Source organism: Carya illinoinensis, chromosome 4 (genome assembly GCF_018687715.1).
Source record: "Carya illinoinensis cultivar Pawnee chromosome 4, C.illinoinensisPawnee_v1, whole genome shotgun sequence".
NCBI classification, from domain to species: Eukaryota; Viridiplantae; Streptophyta; class Magnoliopsida; order Fagales; family Juglandaceae; genus Carya; species Carya illinoinensis.
In genome coordinates this window covers 12933922-12956754 of record NC_056755.1, presented here as the reverse complement: position 1 = coordinate 12956754, position 22833 = coordinate 12933922, and the positions used below count along the sequence as shown (strand labels likewise).

Here is a 22833-nt window from a genome sequence, read left to right as displayed (position 1 = left end):
TGAGACTTCTTTATTTTTTGAATTCATTTGTTATCATTAATATTCATGTGTAGATATATAATTACACAAAGTTTGAAACTTTAGATTCAATAATAATAATAAATAGTGAATAATTTGTTAATAGTAATAAATTATTTGTGAATATTAATTAAGTAGTCTGAGACGAATTCACTTACCAAACACGGCCAACTTCCTTCTGTTTGGGCAAGGCAGATTTCCCGCCCTGGCTCGTGCAGGGGGCCCACCTAGCAGCCCTAAGTAATTTATCTTTTTTAAAATGAAAAACTCAAAGATAATATATTACATCATCACAGCATGTTAATGGTAGAACGAAAATATAGTATATAATATGTTCTTTATTTTTCACTTACAAACAATCAAATCAAGTCTCTAGGCCTAGAATTAAAAATGCCAACCAACTTATAGCAAGGATGGACTTTTTAACATGAAGAAAATGTTGGTGCACATAGCCGAGTATGAAAGGGAAAAACAAAAACCCTAATTTCATTATCAGCCCCATCGGAAGAGATGGACGGATGAGCTTTTTAACATGAAGAAAATTTGGGTGCGCATAGCCAAGTATGAAAGGGGAAAAACAAAAACTCTAATTTCATTTTCTCTTCTCTTCTCTCTCACTCCTCTGTTTGACTTCGACTCTCATCTTTCGGCCTCGTTTGATTACACAGATAAAAGAAGAAGAGATGAAAGGAGAAATTTATAAATAATATTGAGATAATTTATGAATAGTAGTAAAATAGTTTAAGTTAAAATATTTTACGGGATTTTGATATTTAAAAAAAAAATTGAATTATTTTTTGTATTTTGTTTAGAAATTTTAAAAAATTGTAATAATTAGATGAAAAACTTGAAATTAAAAAATATTTATATTTATAGCGTTTAGGTATTGAAATGAAAGATTTGTGAAATCAAATCTTCAATCTTTCTCTCTTCTTCAACTTCTCCTTTGTTACTGCCCCCAACTCCGCAGGATTTAAGGTCCCGTTTGGTTATCCAAAACATCTCATTTCATCTCATTTGATCATTATAATTTTTGTAAATTTTTACATAAAATATAATAAACAATTCAATTTTTTTAAATCTTAAAACAAAATTAATATTAAAAAATTATATTATAATAATATTTTATTCTATTTTTCAATGAGAAATTCTACAAAAAAAAAAAAAAAAGGTTATCCAGATTTGATCAAAACGCGGCGTTTCATTTCTTTTGGTTTACAAGCTTCAATTGCACGATCGTTCCCTCTGCCTCCCCGGAATTGAAAGGACATCCGGAGCAGAACTATTTCTGGTTCTTGTTTTTAACCCTCTAAAGGGTCTTGTTCGCTCACTAGAATTCCAAGAACTCTTCCTTAACCAACAGATTCTTCTTCTCTTAAAAAACTATTCCCGGTAAGGGTAGGTTTAGGGTTTGGGTTTTTTATTTGTTAATTAACTAGTAAGGAATACAGTTCTATAAGAAGATGTACGCTGATCGAGAGGAGGTCGAAGCCAAGAGGTCAGTAAAAGACCGACTCAATGGGACCTCCGTTGGTGATACTCGGCGTCGACAAGTCACCGGCAAGAGGTTTGCCTTCTCCTCTTACTTTCCTTTTGTTTCCCCTGGAATTGGCTTCAAGGAAAATCTCCTCCAAGAAATTGTTCCTTCTTTCTTCGATTAATAATTTACTTTACTACGTAGTTCCGACGCTGCCTTTAGCTTCGAGCTGATACAGATTTCTGGCGTAGGCATGTGAATTTATTTATTTATTTTTATCTTTTTTCCCCTTTCTTTGGGCATTTTATTCTATGGTGGTTTATGGGGACGGTTTTTTCTTCTTTTTTTGGCTTGGAGACAGAGCTTATTTCGGGTTTATACTTGAACTAAAATGTCAATGTGTATTTTACATTGAGAATTCTAAGAATTTAGTATAGTATCCGTGGTTCCCTGCATTCGTTAAAACTTTAGTTTTTTTCTGCTTAAAGTCATTCCTTATAATGTGGGCATTCTATTTCTGTGAGAATCGAGAAGGAATTGCGTTTCACAGGGAGAATGCATTCCCCAGACTGACTAATTTGTGACTCAATGTTTTGTTCTTTTTAAAACCAAAATTTGAAGGGTACCTGTGATTTTCTATGATAATGTTGCTGATGATATTATACACGAATTTAATGGAAACGATATTCATTAGAGAAGTTCGAAACCCCCCTCCCCCATTGTATAAAAAAAAAAAAAAGGTGGTCATTAGAGAAGTTAATTTGACTTTCTTAGTTTTGAATCTGTTAATTGTTTACAAAATCACTGGATATCAAATTATGACATTTTCTTTCTTGATCACCAATCTCTACCCCCCTAGTAGAGCTTAAAATCAATTATAGAACTCTTTCCCTTTTTTTAATCTGCTCAGAGGTAGGAAGGGAGGGAGGGGGGGTGTTGGGATACAAAAATAAAGGTTTCAAGCTTAGTTTGAAACTGTCTATCTAGCACTGCAAGCCAAACTATATGAATATTTTTAACAAATGGTGAATTGCACTTCCTGAAGGTTCAAGAGCACCTCCGTATATAAACTATCTAGGATTTATCTTATATGCGGCTGGTTGGCTTTATGTTTATCCATTTATGGTTTCAAGTTGGAATCTGTGGGTTCTATGTTGCATGGTAGTGTCTGCTATCTGGTTAATCAAGTGGCAATCAGTTTTTCAGAAAATATTCCCCTTTCCATCAATATCTTCTGGTTTTTTGTTGTAAGTGATTGAGTTCTCCACATTTATTGTGGCCAAATATATTGATAATCAATTGAATGGCATATCTTTTGCAGGCATAGGCAAGATGACAAGTGGGAACATGATCTTTATAATGATGATGAATCCCAAATTTCAAGTATGAATTCTCTCTAATACTGTGACATGCAACTAATACTTGCTTATTTGTAAGATATTACTAAATCTTCTTTATTTGGTTTTTAACTAATGGCTTATGTAGATCACAAGGTTGGGGCTCGAGATCTCCGTTTGAAGCTCCAAAGGAAAAATATCCAACAAGCATCTCAAAGTGGGCCTCTTTCAGGTGTGAGGGATCTACGTGAAAAGCTGTCTGGCCTGACTAATACACAATTAGTGAACACTGATCCCTTAAAGCCAAAACTGGAGGCTTTTAGACCACCCAAGAAAAGTGTAGCTGTTGAGGCCCCTGCAACAGAGGCCAAAAAGGCGACCAACCCTGCTTCTAAAAAGAAAGCTCCACAAAAGGCATGAGCCTCTTTCTTTCTGTGTTTACTTTTCTTTCATTTTCATGACTCCATGTACAACTGCAGGGAAGATTAATGAGTTGTTGTTTTTTTTTTTTTTTTTTTTTGTTTTTTTGGGGGGGGGGGGGGGGGGGTTATGTTTAGGTTAGTATTTAAATATGAACTCTATTAGGATAGACAACATTTATATCATCATAGGGTTTGGAGTTTTATGCACATTCTTACATAATTTTTCTCTAGGGATATTTAAATGTTGCCATTCTTGCATCATTTGATAAAAACACATTAGGACCAGGATGAAGTTTTCGCATAGTTTTACTATGTGTGTGTGTTTTTTATGTGAGTTTGGTGGTTGGGAAAGGGAATAGCTTTATAATAGGAAACTTATGTGATTGGACATCATGTGATTGTGCATGCTTCGCTACGATTTGCTTTCCAAAACTTTGTCAATGTTGAGTGAATTATCCTAGGGTTTGTTGCTAATCACAACAGTATGTCCTAAGGTCTCTCAGGAAATATGGAGTGCCCTCAAGGGTTTGGACTAAAGTATGGTGGGAATGAAGCAAGCTGTAAATATGGAAAAGTAAAAAAAGAAGAGAAGCAGTTTATGGTGAGAAGAAAACGTGGGAAATTGAAGGATATTATATTGATTTCAATGTGTGTTTTATTGCAGTTGCCTGTGTTTTGGTGTGATGGGATTCACTAGTTAGAGAAGAGCAATAGGATCCTTACTGCAAAAATGTGATGGGTGTAGGGTCCACCTATTAAACCTAGCTTTTGCAAGCAATATTCCTATCACAATCTCTCTCTCTCTCTCTCTCTCTCTCTCTCCCCCCCCCCCCCCTTTTTTCTTCCCTCTTTATATTCCCAACATTCTTGTCGGGCTAGTCCATCGTAGGTGCCACAACTCAAGTCCCATATTTTTTGTTGGGATAGGCTCTGATATCATTTGTAATGCCCCAATGGAAAGCCCTAGCCACATGGCCTATTCTTCAAAAGAACTAGTCAATTCTACAATTGGAACCCCATTGGAACATTATAAAGAGCAAAAACTTCTCTTTACCAAACAATGTGAGATTCTATACACCACCTACCTTCATCACTTATCAGAATGAGGTATCCCAATCTAACCGTCTGAGCAAATAAGTTGCTTGTTTCTGTTTTTTATTTATTTTTATAAGGTGCCTGATTCTGTTAAATAAAAAAAATGCAATACATGAAATCCCTCCTTCTAAAGTAAGAATTTTGACAGTGGTGGACTAAGACGTAGGACAGTTTTGTGTCATTACTTGCCATATGAAAATACATGGGCTTTTATTGCAGAGTGATCGTCTTAGCAACTAAAAATTCTGATTCTTGTAATATTAAAATTGAGAAAAAAGTGTAATGCTTTTACATTATGTATTATACTACAAGGGGAAATATCTCTATAACTATGATCTTGAATCTATTTTGTCACTTGGCATTATTTACCCCTTTAAATATGGATTTAGTTGTTATCATTATTTCTTTTTTCATGAGAATGATTTGGCACTGTGGTTAACTTCTCTCTCGGCCTCGATTTGTGAGTCCTAAGAGCGTGGTGGCATAGCCCATATAACCGGCGACTCCATCGACTGTGTCGTTGACACAGAAAGAGCTGAAGGCATTTGACGACTTTGCTGGGAGAACTCCGGCGTCGTGATCTTCCTTGGCAACAAATCTTGTTGTTTGGAGACGCTGAAAGTGAGAGATAGAGACTGCCTATCAACAAGAGGATGCCGAAACCCTAACCTTCGGTGTTCCAACATACTCTTACAGTTGATAGAGACGTCATCGGACGTCTCTCTCCAAACAAGAACTTCATTGTCTCATTGAAGCTCGTTTTGAAGTTCTCTCACGTCACACGGAAGCTCTTGAAGTTCTGGGCATGCACATATTTGCTTATGCTTCTGCATCGCATCGCATCGCTTAGCTTGCTACTGCTCCTACATCTAAAGGTTCTGACCACTGGTTTGCTGCTCTAGCAGAATGAGAGCACAGATGGCTTTTTCTGGTGATGATTGCCGGAAATAGTTCTCTGTTTCACTCAGTATTCACATCATTATGGGTCAGTTTGTGTGCTTTTGGGTGGAATCCAAGACTTTTGAATTTTCACTAGAGGCATGGAGGTCCTCAATAAAAATTGTGAAGAGCTGACAGGTTTGAAGGTCTCTAGTTATGGGTTGTAGTGGTATAGGGTGCTTGGTGGAGACGGTGGAAGTTGTGTTTTAGGCGGTAAGACAAATGAAATTAATCAAACACATGCTCTGAAGGAAATAGAGCCTTCGTGGCTCAAAAATGCTCCAATGTACATGGTATATTCTTAACTGTAACCGAATATGGTGAAGGAGGTAGGCAGGGGGTTCTAGTAATTCCGGAAGGGTATGAAGGCCTGAGTTGGGAGAAATTTGTTGTCGAGTTGTGCAGATTTGCTGATCTCCTCCCTCACAATGGGTCATTGGGGAAAAGCCAAAAGAATTTATCTACTAATGACAACAATATGGGCCTGAAGCAAAAGACCCGAGCACAGCCACGGTGGTGAGGTGTTCATATATAGAAGCTCTGAATACGCATCCTGCTTTAGTGACTCAGTTTGCTGATAGGGGTGAGAAGGAAAGCAGTGAAAAGGCTATGCAGCCTTTACAGATTGCACATGGACATACTCCAATTCAGAAGGGGTCCGAATTGGGTTGTTTGGGTCCTAATGGGATGCACTGTACATTAAAAGAGATGCAAAACCAGCTTGCTGAGTTGAAGGCTGAGGTTGCTTTGTTATCAGCAAAACTTGAAGGGCTAGGTGAAGTCCTATTGGGTAAATGGTTGTGGTGGTACCAACAAGAAAGGGGGGCCCTGTGGAATTTTGTCATAGTTGCTTAGGTTAGGGAAACATGAGGTGATTGGTGCTCGAATGAGGTACGTGGCTCACATGGGGTGGGTTTGTGGAAAAATATTAGGAAGGGTTGGGAGACCTTCAAGAGACATACACATATTGTAGTGGGTGATGACTCTTGTGAGAGATTGATTTTGGCATGATAAATGGTGAGGTGAACATGTCTCAAAGACACTTTCTCCACCATATTTGAGCTAATACAAGTAAAGGATACAGTGATAGCAGATCTTTTGGCTTTTTCTAGTGGCTCCCCTCAATGGAATGTGAACTTCACTAGGGCAGCCCAAGACTGCGAGTTGGAGGTTATCACAGACTTCTATGCGGCGTTGTATTCCGTATGTAAGACCAAGTCTACTATGGACAAAATGTTTTGGCACCCTTCCAAGAAAGGTAAATTCACGGTTAGATTATTTCACAAAGTTTTATTGAGCCTAGGCATGCCCACATTCCCATGGAAGAGCATTTGGCAGACGAAGGCTTTTTCAAAAGCAGCGTTTTTGGTTTGGACAGTGGCATTGAGCAAAATTCTCACCGTAGATAACCTAAGGAGACATCGGTTAATGGTGTTGGACTGGTGTTACATGTGTAAGAAAGATGATGAATCAGTTGACCATCTGTTTCTACATTGTGAGGTGGCCAAGACCATGTGGGCTGATTTTTTTATAAGACTTGGATTATCATGGTCATGCCCCGTAGATTAGTGGATTTTCCAGCATGCTGGAGAGGTCTCCGAGAAAGTGCAGCAATCTAGAAAATGGTCCCTATATGTATGTGTTGGTGTATTTGGCGGGAGCGAAATGATAGAAGCTTCAAAAACCATGAGAGAACAATGGAGGAGCTGAAAGTTTTTTCTTTAAAACATTGTTTTCTTGGGGTGGGGCCATTGTTTGTAATGGACTAAATGTCCATGACTTTTTACTTTCAATTGTAAACTCTAGTTAGGTACTTCTCATGTATACTCCCTGTGTACTTAGGCTTTGCCTATTGTTATGAATAAAATTTCTTGATTACTGATTAAAAAAAAACCTTGAAGGGCTAGGTGTGCTAAGAGGTGGTAATGGTGCTTTAAGGCACAATATAAGGGCGGGCTTGGTGTCTTAAGTGATGGGCCAAATGCTATAAAATTAGATAAAGGAAAAAAGAAAGTTGGGTTTGGCCCAGTTTCAATATCTAGACCCAAGCGAGTGTGGCGGGTCAAAAGGAGAAGTGGATCATCTACATTCAAAGTGGGTTCTACATCGGGTATTGGCATGGAGATGGATGAAACAGACTGCCTCTCACCAAGGGTGACTCAGAAAAGTTCGTTGATGAGTGGCGTAGTCAATGCTCTCTTTGTCAAATCGGCGGCACCCACGACAGAACCTGAGGTATTGCCAAGTTTTGGGGGAGTTTTCGACCCCAAATTTCCCTAAACTTCCGCTAACTCCAAACTTCAGGCACCTTGCAGGTCGAAACATAGCCAAGGTGGTGACAGCACTGGCGCTGTGGACAAGATGCAAGAAGATGCTCGTGTGGAGGAAGGGATGGGGCGATCATTGGTGCCTTGTGAGGATTTAGGGCCTGGCCTACAGTTTGGAGCAGAGTCTGTAGAATATGTAATTCCCCTACTATCTCTCCCACCAATTAACAATATAGCTGATTCATCATCGGATTGGGTTTTGGACAAGGTAAATGAGATCAAACAATGTGTGGGGATTACCTGCGAAGGATTTGAGGACCAATTCATGGCATTACTCATTGCAATAGAGGGGTCGTGTACTTAGCCAAAATCAATATCTAAGAAGAGTAGAGAGCTAAAGCGTCTTACTTGGAAAATCAACTATGACACTAAGGGAGGTAGTTCCAGTGGAGGGAGGACCAGAGGGAAGTTAGAACCAATTGTACGTTTTTAGTAGGCTCGTTTGGAGTGTACAAGTATTGAGGAGTATGTTGGGGAATTTACAGTGGCTTGGTGTATGGGCAAAACCTGGCTTGGTGGGATAGGCATGGGTGCACCAGTGGTGGTTTGGGGCAGGCACGTCTTTGGGCTTGGGCTAGGGTTTTGTTAGGATCATTTTCCTTGTTTTGTCCACATCCCAACTAGGTGTTTTCTCTTGTATACATCCACTGTACTTGGCTACGCCTATTGGTATTAATAAAGTTTTACTTATATAAAAAAATATATAAAAACTTATCAAAAAAAAAAACTTATATAAAAAAATATGGATTTACTTTAAACTTATCAAAAAAAAAAAGAAATATGTATTTAATTCAAAATAGGGTTATATGTTACCACATCTTCTGGTTATAATTGAGACATGGGGACAAAATCTTACAATTATAGCAGTTAAGCAGTGGGAGTCCTCCCATTGGGAAGGCCATAGCCCAGTAGGGGCTTTATATTGGGTTAAATAATTTAAAAGGAAATACAGCCTCACTTATAAAAAATAATATAAAAAATAAAAAAATAAAAGGAAATTGAAAAACGAGGCATTTCTTACCATTATGCAGTGCAAATTTCTTTATTAGTTCAGCTTGAATGGTCAAAACAATATTTTCTTGGAAATAAGAATTTTTGGATCAAGCTTGATGAAGTGAGAGTTTATTGAGATTATTTCGCACCTGGACTTTAAACTAATTTTTTTTTTCTTGACCCTGCGCAAATGAATTGATTTAGTCTTCCAATGAACCACCTATCTACAGAAAATGCACTATGTCAGTAGTTTCTAATCTCCGCTTCTTTTTGTGCAGGCTGGTACATCTGTGGATGAATTTCTGCACTATTTGGATCTCGAAAAGTATCTTATTACTTTTCAAGCCGAGGAAGTAAGTAAATGGAACCAGTGTTCATGACTTTCTTTATCATTTTCTAGCTCCTAACTTATAACTAGGTTTTTTCTTTCATATACTTCCTGTATACTTGGGCTACACCTATTTATTTTAATTGAATAAAATTTTATTTATTTATAAATAAAAAGTATGTAAATGTTTGCATCTTTTTTTGTATTGCAAATTCGTGTACTTTCTATGCTGTTTTCTGTCTTTGCTTTTATTTGTCTTAACTGTTGGACTCCATTCTGTTTCTGCAGGTTGATATGGCGGCTCTACTGCACATGACTGATGATGACCTCAAAGCTTTAGGAATACCGATGGTAAACCCAGTGAGACTCAGGCACAACATGCATAGTTTCATCTTTATTTTAATTTTAATTTTAAGCAGTATCTTAAGAGTTCTCTCTTTAAGAGGAAGAAAGGCAATATACGGGCACAACCCTGGTATACAAGAAGTATAGAAGAGAAATATCCAAGTTATTTCTGCTGACATTTGATTTGTAGAACTTCTCTCACATGTATAGTATAAAGTTGGAATTGTGCAGATAGGTGATTACTTTCCCCTCCTGCCAATAATCCTTTTCGAGACGAAAAGTTCTACTTCTGAAAACTATTCCAAAGAACACCAAATTTCTCCCCACAGTTGTAGTCAGGCTCCCAAGCTTTTCGGGAAGGGCTGTACCAGAAGCCCATAGATCTAATTTTATATTTTTAGATTGAACATCGGTTGCACCTTTTGCACTTATTAATTAATATTTCTTATCAAAAATTTTGTTTTGAGATTTGTTTTTTTTTTTTGGTTTTTCCAACTCGGTTTAAAATATTCCAATACCATTGTTTTCTTTGGAAATCCTAGTCCTTGTAGGAAAAAGGTCTTAAAATAGCACATACAAAGGCATGCTTGTATTTGTGGTTCAGGGGAGAGTTACATAAAATTTCTAGTGGCTTTGCAAGTTTGTGGGATGTTGTCATCTTCCCCTTCCTAGGTGTGATTGCTTAGGAAACCAAAGTGCAACTGCCTAGGCCAAACAACTTCCAGAAATTTTTGCAACTGTGATTTCTTATTGACTAGCACAGAGGTCGTGAAGATCCAATGTTTTTCATGCCTACCAATTCCAAAACCCTTCACATTAATCCCAAGCAATAACCCACCAAGAAACTTCACTATGGTGCCAATTTTCCTAAATTTTTGCAGCAATTGGTCCGTAGGATTAGGGGAACAGGTCATGTATTCATTTATGAATTGAGCTTATTTTTTGTTTGTCTGTACTTGTCCCAACTGAATTCCTTTTCAATTTTTAATTGCTTTGGTTGACAAAGAAGATGTTGAGAGTTGGTTAATAGAAATTGTTGGGTTACTACAGATTTTACTGCAATTTTTTTTTTTTTTTTAAATTGCTCTTGGGTACTGTCACATATTTATTACGTAGCCCCGCCCCCAAAGTTGGGCGTGGCACATGCAAGCGTTGTGTACTATATGATACAAATTGCATCATCAAAAGCTTCTTAGCCATTTAGGCTTTTACCTTGGTGATTTCAGGGTCCAAGAAAGAAAATACTTTTAGCATTGGAATCAAGAGACTGACATCTGGGAGTAGAGCAGGTTATTTGCCGGATCTTCATTATATCGGTATGGCAGGGCTTGCATGTTAGTAGGCTGTGTTTTGACTTGTATCAGCACCTCTAATTTTCTTCTGTTCCTTTATTTTTTATTTTTTGTAGTTTCTTTTGTTCCCCTTTTTACTGGTTGTGTTGCTACTTAACCCCCCCACACACAAAAAAAAATAAAATAAAATAAAATAAAATAAAATTTGTATTGCTGATAGTGGCTTAATTGATAGTAAACAGGTATGAAATTGTTGGCTTAAGCTGGGGAAGAGGGTTCAATGGGAAGAATTTGCTGGTTTATTTGACGAAGCTATTTTTTTGGATTTTTCCTGCACGTTGCTAGAAGTTGTCCCTCTGCTTTGATGGCACAATGGTATATACGTTCCAAAGTTCACGGTTCGACTCCACAAGGTATTACAGATTTTGACATTTTAGGCACAAAACGTCATGTAGTCGAACTTCCAATTAGCCCTTGTCAGGTATTATATGAACAATGTTTGATATCTACGTGCGACCAAATTGACTTAAATTTTTAGTTAGAGATCATGATACATACATTTTGTGCAAATTATTCTGCTGTTTGTTTACATCTGAAAATTACTTGATAGCTCGGTATAAACATAAAGGATATTAAGTTCACATGTCTGAGTTGGAGTTGATTGATGTGAAAATTGCAATTGAAGTACTAAATGGTTGGTATTTTTTATTTATATTATATTATATTATATTATTTTTTGGATGATAGAAAATTATTGCAGAAGACTGCTAAAAACGCTGTTGTGAAACATTCTGTGATTTGAAAATCATACAAAATATTCTCCGATCTTAAAAGCAAAATTAAAACTTAGAATTTGTATCAGGTTGCGATTGTTTCAAGACAGATATTTCTCGATTATTTGTTCATATATGCCTGTGCGACTAGAAGTTGTTTCTCCGTGCACACACTCTCCCCGCATCTCTCTTTTAAGATTGGGGCTACTGTGCCGTCCGGTTCATATATATATATATATATATATATATTTCATTTTTTTTACATTTTTTAATATATTTAAATATTTTGAAAAAATAAAAAAAATATATCAATAAGTCACTTCTTTAATTTAATCACTAAGTAAAAAAAATTGACCAGCGGTCAAGTATGGCGGTCAACCCAGGTGGCAAACAAGTTTTACTCTTTCAAATCCGTACAAGAAAAGATCTAATTCACTTAAAATGAGTATTTTGGGAGATGAATGAATATTATCTATTTCAGGTTATATAGAAATGATAATTTTCCTAAATTTAACACATCTCATACAGAAATATACAAAATAAATATTGCCATATGATCCGGTCCAAAAGAATGTCTTCAAACAAAATTTCCTCCATAACATCTCTCTTATTTAGTTGGTAAATCACAAAAAAAATCTTCCAACTGCAACCCCAATCTCAACTACACTCAACTTATGAATCCACTCCATAAATTAAACATTTTGTTTCAAGTTGTACTCGTGTCAAATTGAGATAACAATATCTCGATAATGATAATTTCATACAGATCCGCTATTAGTAACTCTCATGTCCGAATCCAATGGTGGGCCATGATTTTTTCAAAGTTTTGAAATGAGGATGGTTGTCATCCGGTACGGTATTCAAAACTTTGATCTTGAGTTTTGCTTCAAGTCTAAAACTGAGAGGAATCACAACCAAAGAAATGGGAAATAAAAACACATCAAAAGTCAAATACAACAATAGACAATCCTGGATTCTCCCACAAAGTTGGAAGCGGGTAAATCATTTCCCCTCATACTCACCTGGCTTTATCTATCTTAATTTCCATAATGGCTCAGCCATGGAATTGGTTCATGTCAACTCAAGTTTAGGTAAAATGATCAAAAATCTTTTATCACTTTGGTCTTCCAAGCCAAATACTTCTTTTTTTCTTGCTTGTATCTTCTCCATTCTCTTAAAGCTGCCAGGAGGACATGCATTGAAACTGGTAGGAAGAAAGGCTGCACAAAATGCCGTAGCATACATATATAAGATATTTATTCATAATATGTTCTGTAAATAATATATACAAGATAGCAGCAAATATACAACACATTCACTTGGAAATGTAGATGAAGCAGCCATATTGAGTGCCAAACTTTTTAAAAGAAAAAATATTCTTTCCTTTTCTGGTGAGTTGAGAAAACAAATACATAAATGAAATCTAACACCCCCATTTGAAAACATATGCTACATTTATATTTATATGGTTTTCAAATTTTTTTCCCCTTACACATTACTAATGATCTATTGTCTAAAGAATTTCAAAAACAATTCTTATCTTAACCATAGAGGTCTCTTGAATATAAACCCTACCCAGAGTAAATTTGCACCTATTCTACATATGCTCATAGGTATTTTATTAATTAATGATTGGAACGTGAAGGTATTGTAACTATGTTTTAGAGAGACAAAAGATCCAAAGAAGTTCAAATAATTCACCGAATAGACAGCAAAACAATGTTCAAAGGAGTAGTAGCTAACAGACATAATTGATGGGTGAGAAAAGGCATCCTCTGTGAGAGATCTTGCTTGCCTAGATGATACTAGTACGAAAAGAGAGAAAACTACATATTATATTTTCATTGCAATGAGAAATACCGGCAAGAACCCTCCACTAAATCTAAACTAAACTTCCGCCTAGGAGTTGTGGTAACATACCAGCTGAAGCATCGTAAATTCCAAGGGAGACATTAATTAGAGCTAACTTTGCAGCCTCAAGAGAATACGCTACTCGTTCCAGGTGAAAAGCAGTAAGTTTCCTTTTCTTCTTTTTGGTAAGTGAATTGTATTAAAATAAAATATCACGTCAGAAATGACTGATCTGTTTTTGCAAGTGCGGCACAACCAACCAATAACAAATATCAAGCACTACAATTTCAGATACAATCACAAAACACTATCTGCTAACAATCACAGATACATACACATCTAAAGATACTCCAAAACAAAACGACAAAAAAAATCCAATCAAGCTCCTGAAAACACAAACACACACACACAAGATGCCTTTGGAGAAGTTCAAGGCTTCAAATCATATGCACTAGGCTATAATTCTTTTTTTTTTTTTTTTTTTTTTTTTTCGGGATAAGTAAGAAAATTTTATTAAGACAAGTAAATAGGCATAACTCAAGTATACAGGAAGTATACAAAGGCAGAAACCTAGTGAAACTAGGAAATCATGGACCCCAGTTCTATTAAATACAATGGCCGAAGTCCAAAGAAATAAGGTATTAAAGAAGAAACATCTAATTTTGTCCATTGGGCATTCCTTATCTTTAAAACACCGGTTGTCCCTCTCAAACTAGATACACCACGCACGAGATTAATGGATCATGTTCCAAATAGTGGCAATTTGAGAGTTAACCCTGAGGCCTCCAAATGGAGAAGGCCTATGATCATGCCAACTAGGATTTTTCTTTGTATTTGCTATAGAGATGTGGATCTGGTGATAAATAGTGCGGGTTGATCACATAATATATATTTTCAAGAGCAGTTTGCCACTTAGATTCTTTTGCAGCCGTCAAGGCCTAAGACAAGAGGACCTATTATGTCTCTTATTGTTTGTAGTTGTCATGGAGGCATTAAGTAGAATGTTGATTATGGCTGTGGAGAGAGAGGACTCTAGCCATGTTTTTGGCAAGCTACGGAAGTTCTAAAGAGTTATTTGTGCCGCATCATCTTTTCAATGATGATACATTGATTTTTCTAAAGGATAATAAGGATCAATTTTGTCACTTATGCTACCTTCATTATGCTTTGAAGCTATATCAAGTATTGAAGATATCATGGATAGGCTAGTATTATGGAATGTGGGGTGGCAACTTTACTATTAAGTACTTGGAATTACATTTAGAAAAATTTGAGGGGATGAGGGGTTTTCTCAAGCTTCATCAGATTTGAGGTGGGTGATAGGGGATTAGGTTTTGGCAGGATGTTTAGTGTGCAATAGGCCATTGAAGGTTATGTTCTCAGAGCTTTTTAGAATTTCTTGTGACAAGGATGCATCGGTGGCAAAATCATGTCAACACATTAACAATTCGCCAATCTTTAGTCTATTGTACTCTACCAGAATGACGAAAAGGTCAACATCTTTTCATCATGCAATAAGCTTAATTCCTTATGTTTGACGTGGCAAAAGTCACGTTGTATATGACCGAGGCATCCACAATAGTAGCAAAAGTTAGATAACCTTTCATATTTGAAGTTGATCCAGGTTGCTTGTCTTCTAGGCTGGGAGAGTGGAAAGCTACCAAGGAGTGGATTTTCAACATTTATTTCCATTTGTATATGCATATATTTTCTCAGGATTATTCTCATGTCCGTGGCTTGCTCCATCAGAATAAAATTTCCTAGCTTTCTTGCAAGTCTTTCTGCATTTGCTATTGTCATGTATTCTAAAGGGAGTTCTTGTATCTGCACCCAGAAGGTTGACATTTTGAAATCTATTTCTTGCTGACTTAGCCCGATAGGCCAATCTCTAACCAACATATGGAAGCCTCTGATATTCCATGGCCACTGTTCCAGAACTTAATTCTTTCATTATGTGTTGGGAAAGTGAAGAGAAAGGTATTTTATGCTTTGGTATTCTATTAAGAGCGCTATAACGAAGCTCCATGCTGCCTTTATTGTAGCATGCAATGCATGTTTGTTGAGAAGCTAGGAAGAGATGATGTGTCCAATGAGAACATGCTCGGAAAGATATGCTGTAATTTCAATTTCTGGCTATAAGTTTAAGTCGATCCATTTTGGGATGTCCGAGGGTTTGATGATTCTTTACATTTTTGGGCTAGGTATTGTTGCACTCATATCAGGGTTACCTGGAAGGGTTCAGGGGTAATTGAATGGTATGCAGGAAATGGATGTGTGTGGTTTATGCATTTTGAGTTGTGGACTGGTAGTTGATATGGGTTGGTGGAAATGAGTATACTGATAAGGGAGGTGCGTTTAAGGCTATCTTAATTAAGGATGACGAGAGACTACTATCGATGTAATTCTAGTTTAGTTGGGAAAACTGAAAATGAAACTAGGTTAAGATGGGTTTGACTCACTAGGGAGGAAAGGAGAACTTATCCTGGGGAGAGAGTTGGTTTCATGTGGGAGATTTGCCCGTTATAACATGCGGAGTACTTCCATTTTGTAATTTATGATTGAAAATATTAATTTTACATTATTATCAATCATCTTTCAATTAAAAAAGAATTATAAATTTATGATTTTACATAAAATATAAATCAACTTGTTTCTCCCTAGGATGCATTGTTCTCTTACCGTAATTAGAGAGTGTTTTATAAATGAGCATATACTTTTAAATAGAAGACTCATGTTATCATTTTTTTTTATTAAAATTTAATTTCAAGTTTTATAATTTTTAGCATATCAATAACTAACACATGAAGGAATAAATTTTTTATAAGTTTTTCTTAAGTACAATTAACATTTTCCTTTATAAATTAATATTTTATCAATTAAAAGCTAAAACAAAAAGTTAAATTAAATTTATACATGGATAATATATCATTGATCACATGATTTTCACTTCCATTTGTAAGATAATAAACTTTGAAACAAATTTAGGGTCTCCTTGATTTTTCTTTTAATTAAAATGTTGAAAACCTCAAATTATAAAAATAAGAGGACTCTTCGAGCCCTTTGGAGAGTTAGGGGATGTTGAGGGAATAAAATACGATGAGAAATCTATGAATAGTAATTAAATAGTTTGAATTATGTTGTTTTATAAAGTTTTAGGAAAGAAGAGAAAAAAGTTGAATAAAAATACTAAAAATTTAAAATATTGTTAAAATATAAATTTTTAATATTATTTTTGTTTTAGAATTTTGAAAAAATTGAATTATTTTTTATGTTTTGTTTGAAAGCTTGATAAAGTTGTAATGATTAGGTAATTATTAAATGAAATGTTGAAAATTTAAAGTTAAAAGTATATGTTTAAGTAGAGTTTGGATATTAAAATATAATGAGATGAAACCATCTCAAAATCCAAACAACCCTGCCTATGCAACGAGGTGTCCACTAGCTCATCCATGTGTTCTGCCTAGCTTGCTTGACACTGATGAAAATTCTGCTCGATTTGCTGACCATGCAAGACCGATTGAATTTTTTTTAATAAATCAGTGCGGGTTACAGGTAGGATATCCACCCTCTTGCCCACCCCACCTAAATATATATATAGACATATATATAATCATAATTTTAACCCTTTCACCGTCTCTTCTTGTGACGCCCCCAAATTCCTTTTGGGATCGGATGGACATTTGAAACGTCGAGACATGCAACACAAGATTACCTGCCCCCGTTCATGACATATAAGATGTAATATTCCTAATATGCATCTAACATTATGCAATATTCGCAGCGGATAATTTTTTTCTTTAGTAATACTATGCACCAAACTGAAAATATCTCAAATACTTAAAACATACTTCATATATAAAAATCCATTGAATAACTAAGATCACAGCACTAGTCCAAAATAGTTATGATCCAAAAGTACTGGAGATGCAACTCTATCGTATAAGTAGTAATTTAACTACTATATTAACATTAACGACGCACTGTCGTTCAGTCGATTGTGTCTAGTTGGTCAGCTCCTGATCCTCCTTCAGGTCCTGTAACAAGATCTACCATTTGGGAGGAATGGTAGTTGGGACTACCACAGTGAGATTTGATTACAAATCTCAGCAAGTTAACAAAAAAAAACTTCCACACAGGCTAATGATGCATGAATGACAGTAAAAGCATGAATGTATAATCAAATTCATAAATAATTAAAGCATAACTTAGCGTACAAAATAGCATAATTGACATAACTTAAATTGAAACATGAACTGAACTTGACTTGATATGAATTTGATCTGAAACTTGACTTAGCATGAACTTGCTCTGAAACTTGAATTAACATGAAAAATACATACTCCACAGTTGTTGTGGCCCCATGTATTCTACGTGTAAATACATACTCCACAGTTATTGTGGCCCTATGTATTCTACGCAAACTTGACTTAACATGAAAAATACATACTCCACAGTTGTTGTAGCCCCATGTATTCTACACAAACTTGACTTAACATGAAAAATACATACTGCACAGTTGTTGTGGCCCCATGTATTCTACGCATCACAATTGTAGTTAAATACATACTCCACAGTTGTTGTGGCCCTATGTATTCTACACAAACTGAATGTACTCAAGATGAAACGTGACTGGAATACAAAAGGACTGAAGCCCTGACGTAACATAACGTGACTTGAACATAACTTGAAATACATGACCAACTTGAGATAGAAACATTTCGTAACATGGCATAACATATAACAGACAACATATTTAACATGACATACTTGTAATGTATAGTAATACATGACAGAATATATTATGTAACAGATAAAAATTGATGACAGAATAAATTCTGTATAATAGACAATTACGTAATAACTTGGCATGGCATGACATATATGATAACATACATACATACATACACTGTAGTTCTTTTACTTAGCACACATACACAATAGACTGCTAGTAAGTTAAAAGCTAAACTTACCTCAATCTTCGCGTTTCTTACAAAACCTTAAGCGCGATCACAAGGAACTGTAATTAGTGATTCTAAAAGTTAGCACCAAATCACTAATAAATTAAAATATGGAAAATACTAACTTAAAGAGTAAAATTTCTATTTTACTCTCTGCATGTAGGAAAATGACCGTTTTACCCATAACTTAAGGATTTTGCATACTAACTCCAAAAGTCACCAAAATTTACACGCCTCATGTAAATTTTATCCTCAATTCAAATATCAATTTAGAAAAATTTAAAACTAATCACAACTATTAAAACTCCATAGGGCCGAAATTCTCATATGCTATTTCTATTGATTTTTGTTTCCAACTTGTTTTGATCAACCTTTTGATCTATGACTTATAAATATGTGATCTTCAAACCAAACCATCACATGGTTTAAAAAGATGTCCTAAAACATATATAAGCTTCTAATTCAAGATCACATGGTTAAAAATTAACCAAAACATAAATTTAGCCAAGAACATCCACACTTTGGCTTATCTGAATATCTCTTTACATAAAATTTCATATCTTTGAAACTAACATCAAATATCTTCAAAATAATAATATAACATGTATATAAGATGCTTAGGATCCTCCAATAAAATTATCAAAGTCATTAGAATAGGTTTAGACCACCAAAGAGTTAAACTTTCTCAAAATAGAAACTGTTTTTTCCTCTTCCAGTTTCTAAGTTTCTAAATCTAAGAAAATCTTTCATCAGAACCTTTAATCATACAAAAATCCTCAACCAATAGTCATATATACATGTTAAAAATACTCCATAAAAATTTCGGACCAATATCTATCCATTAGCTTGGTCAAAAACTCCAAACTATAACATATTCTCCAGTTTATCTCCCAGAATGACCTTTCTATAGTTTACATAATATTTGACTGACCAAATGATCTTTAAATGGGGAAAATAAGATATCCATGTAAACTAGACTAAAAAAGGAACAACTTATATGAAGAAGACTTTATGATAAAACACTAACAACAGCTTTGAAATGGGCGTACAAAAGAACTCCTAAAAACTGTCCGAGAGAGAGTGTTTGATAATCTTTTATTGGAAGGTGTAATTGAAGATAAGTTCATGGGTGCTGGCTAGACATACTTATGGACGAGATAAGGGAGGTGATAAGGCTGGATTTGAGAGTTGAGTGTGGTTTTCTCCTACCCAAAATATCTATAAAAGATTATCTCAAAATATTCTATCCAATAATGTCTACAAAAATCAGCTCAATATATTTTCCAAATGTGGAGTAGACTTGGAAGAGTAAGGTGGCTAAAATATTTCCATGTGTCCAAATAAAATTTCGCTAACTTAATTTGGACATTACACACTGTGATTTTGAAAAACACTGCGCTTAGTACGTTTACCGAGGTTACTATTCACTCGAAAAATAAACGTAACAAACTTAGTACTGAAAAATCCTAAATATTCAATTAAGCCTAGTGGTGTAGACTATAATGTATTCTGACACTTCTAACTATCTCAAATAATTAAAATCGCATTTCTAGCACCATAGTGAGTGATAACACTAACTATGTTGACATGTTAAAACCTATGCGATTAATCAATTCGTGTAAACTTACGGAGTTTTCACGAGGTTCCTAAAGTCAATAGAAATTCCACAATTGAATTTCTAGCGACTGTTACACTTCCTCCTCCTCCTTTCCTCTTTCTTGTCCTTCTTCATCTTCTTCTCTAAGCATCTCCTCTACTCTCTTCTTCTTCCTCCTCCTCTCCTCATTTTTGCCAACCAAAAACCTATAGTGTTGTTCACTGGTCGCGAAGAAGAGATCTATGGCGTTTTCTTTTTTGGTCTTGAATTAATTTAGGTTACATTTTTTAATTGATTTTCGTTTTGTTACGGTTGATTGTTTGGATTTGAAAAATTCAATGAAGGAAATATTTTTTCAATGGCCTTTTGCCGTTTGAGAATGGAGCAACGAGGGCTGAGATGGCATTAGGTGACTCCGCTTAGGCATGTTGAGGCAGAGAATAAGGGTAGACAGCAGGGCTCTGCCACCCGCCACCATTTGGGCAGCGCAGGCAACCTTTCCCACTCGGCCCAGCCCTGCCCCCTTGGCCCCCTTTAGCCTAGTTGAAATCCTATATATATATGCATTTATATATATAAAAATATTTCATTACCAAAATGAAATCTTTTAAAAAAAAATATGAACACCAAAATGACGTCCTTTTTTTAGGGTGTTTAGGGTTCCCCTCCCTACGTAATCACCTCTCTCTCTCTCTCTGTGCGCTGTTTTGAGCTCCTCTATGTTGTGCACCGCTGCCCACTCTTCCTCTTGTAGTTGTCGTGGCGGCACAGCCCACATCTCCATCTTCTCTCTTTCCCCTCTCTCTTTCCTTTCTGGTGGCGTGGACAACATTAGTTTTTTTTTTCCTCAAACTCTCAAATTTTTGGATGTTTTGATCTAATCTTATTGCTAGTTTTGGTTTTTGATGTGTATTGTTATGGATTTGAGATGGTTTTATAAATTTCTTGTGGATTTGAGTTCTTTCTTCTTCTTTTTTGTGTTTTTTTTGGTGTGATCTGATTTTTTTTTTTTTTTTTTTTTTTGGTGTTTTCGTTGTGACAACTCACAGCTAAGAGTGGCTGTAGACGGAGGGCTGAACGGATCATGGGTCTGCCCCCGAATCACAAGGACGAATTGCTGGGGTGCAAACCCCACCCCCCGCCCATGCGGGGGTGGGGGGCAAGATGGGGGCAACCCCGCCCGTAGGGTGCTACCGTAGTGGAGAGGGCTGCTGGGTCGCAGGCGTACTAGTATTGGTAAATATCCAAAACCGTAAATATATGTTGACAAAGCCTGCTGAAATATCGTTTGGGTCTCTATTTCAGATATACAAGGCACCAGCCATGGAAGATGTGAACTGTGATAATAATAATAATAATAATAGCAAGATTTAAATTCTCTTTCGGAGCTCAGAAGCTATTCTAATTATTACAAACGCACTCATTTGGATCCATATGCTCTTAATTACTTTCCAGAAGCTTAAAATGTCAGATGCCAAAACCATCCTGATGAGGAAAGCTTCATGCGAGAACCAGCTTCTTTCTGCTCGCCCTGAAACTTAAAAGCAACTCATGTTTTATCCTTTTGCTGTAGAAACAAGAGAACACCAGCTGATTTCTTCATCTAAGCACGAACCTGAAATTATGGATTTGAAAACTGTGAACGAAGCTTCGACATCTTCATAAAGGAAGGGTTGAGCTTGCACTTCTGCAATGTCTGGATGACAAGAACCTTCTGCTAGAGGAAAAAGACCTTTTCATTGAAATGGGACCCTTCTGCAGGGAACGTCCAATTGAAGAACTTTTCATCAGTTTGCAAATGCTCGAAGTTCCACTCTCTGGCTTAGCAACCATCTTATTGCCAGAACTTTTTAGGTTTGCTAATTGGGCTTTTGAACTTCCTTGATCAGCAACTATATTTGCCACAGCATGATAAATCCTCAATGCAGAAGATGGATCCAATGAAACAGATCTCCTCACTGGCTGTACTTCTTCTTTCACAGCTCGTTGATTGTCATCCAAATTACTTAAAACTCGAGAATGACGATTACCAGAGCTAGAATTCTGCATACTTTTCTTTGATATTTCAGCACCCCTTCCATCTTCAATTGCCAAAGCACTAAGACTTCCATCTCCAACCCCAACTTCCTCACTAGTTCCACCTTCTCCAACTTGGGTTCTTTCCACCCCATCATAATTCTCAAGATTCTCCACTTGGGTTTCTCCACTCGAACCCGCCGAAACACTCACGTTAGGTTCGGTTGCAAGTACCTGAGAACCGGCAACGTCGCTAACTACAGGAGCACGACACAAGGGGCAATTCTTGTGTGATCTCAACCAGGTATCTATGCAAGGAAGGTGAAAGGCGTGGCTACACTTCGGCAAGAGTCTAAGACTCTCATCTTCTTCAAACTCACTCAAGCAAACAGAGCATTCCGTACCATCAATCAACCCCTCATCTTTTTTGTACTTGAAAACTGTGATGGAATCGATGACGGGTTGCTGGAGACCAACGGTGTGGATATACCATATTGGGTGATCGATCACAGGGCCATGATCTTCATCAAGAAAATCTGCTCGGGTATCAAACAGAATTGGAGAATTTCTTCTCCTTGAACTATTCGTCGATGAGTAGTACTTGCGAATGATTAAGAACATAATTGCAACCAGAAGAGCTCCGCCAATTATGCAGGCAGTGATAATAGGACCCGCGTTAATCAAACGGTTCTTATAATGGGAATGGTCGCGAGGTAGTGGTTCTGGTGGCGGACGAAGACAATTACGTAGCCTTACGCGGGCAAAAGGAGGGCGAGGCAAGCTGGTTTCTCTTACTAACGGTTTTCTGAGTTGAAACCCCATAACGAAAAACAGAGCAAGAAAGAGCAGAGGATCAAAACAGAGGATGGAAACAACTCAATCGTTAGTGTATGGAAAGAAATGAGAGACGGAGAAGGCATGGAAACTGCTTTTTTGCCTTCATTTTTCACCACAACTTGGGATATTAGAGAATTTGTGATTGTTTTACCTTTTCACGATTCTCTTGTTGCTTTCTTTGGGACATTTCATTTTCAGTGAAAGACTGGTGCATTTGCTTGGCAGCTT

The 22833-nt window shown here is 36.4% G+C and overlaps 2 protein-coding genes across 3 annotated transcripts; one reads left to right on the top strand and one right to left on the bottom strand.

Annotated features, from left to right (window-relative positions):
• The first annotated feature begins 1247 nt into the window (after positions 1–1247).
• Positions 1248–11214, top strand: LOC122307653 (ankyrin repeat and SAM domain-containing protein 6-like). Of its 2 annotated transcripts, none has more exons than XM_043120673.1 (7): positions 1248–1585; positions 2817–2878; positions 2981–3246; positions 8887–8961; positions 9225–9287; positions 10508–10597; positions 10816–11214. In XM_043120673.1, exons 1-6 carry the CDS (start codon positions 1482–1484, stop codon positions 10550–10552), a joined length of 615 nt encoding a protein of 204 aa, XP_042976607.1. In that variant the 5' UTR covers positions 1248–1481; the 3' UTR covers positions 10553–10597; positions 10816–11214. The 2 variants fall into 2 exon arrangements, with proteins under 2 accessions (XP_042976607.1, XP_042976606.1); XM_043120672.1 differs by having other exon boundaries at positions 10809–11214.
• Positions 11215–21026: 9812 nt separating this feature from the next.
• Positions 21027–22833, bottom strand: LOC122308252 (RING-H2 finger protein ATL52-like). Its single transcript, XM_043121471.1, has one exon. It carries the CDS (start codon positions 22588–22590, stop codon positions 21412–21414), a length of 1179 nt encoding a protein of 392 aa, XP_042977405.1. The 5' UTR covers positions 22591–22833; the 3' UTR covers positions 21027–21411.

Excerpts from the sequence above, each read along its gene's own strand:
- LOC122307653 (XM_043120673.1), top strand. The coding sequence starts at position 1,482 with ATGTACGCTGATCGAGAGGAGGTCGAAGCCAAGAGGTCAGTAAAAGAC. Across the intron at positions 2,879-2,980 it reads TGATGAATCCCAAATTTCAA|ATCACAAGGTTGGGGCTCGA; the intron begins GTATGAATTCTC and ends TGGCTTATGTAG. Across the intron at positions 8,962-9,224 it reads TTACTTTTCAAGCCGAGGAA|GTTGATATGGCGGCTCTACT; the intron begins GTAAGTAAATGG and ends CTGTTTCTGCAG.
- LOC122308252 (XM_043121471.1), bottom strand. The coding sequence starts at position 22,590 with ATGGGGTTTCAACTCAGAAAACCGTTAGTAAGAGAAACCAGCTTGCCT.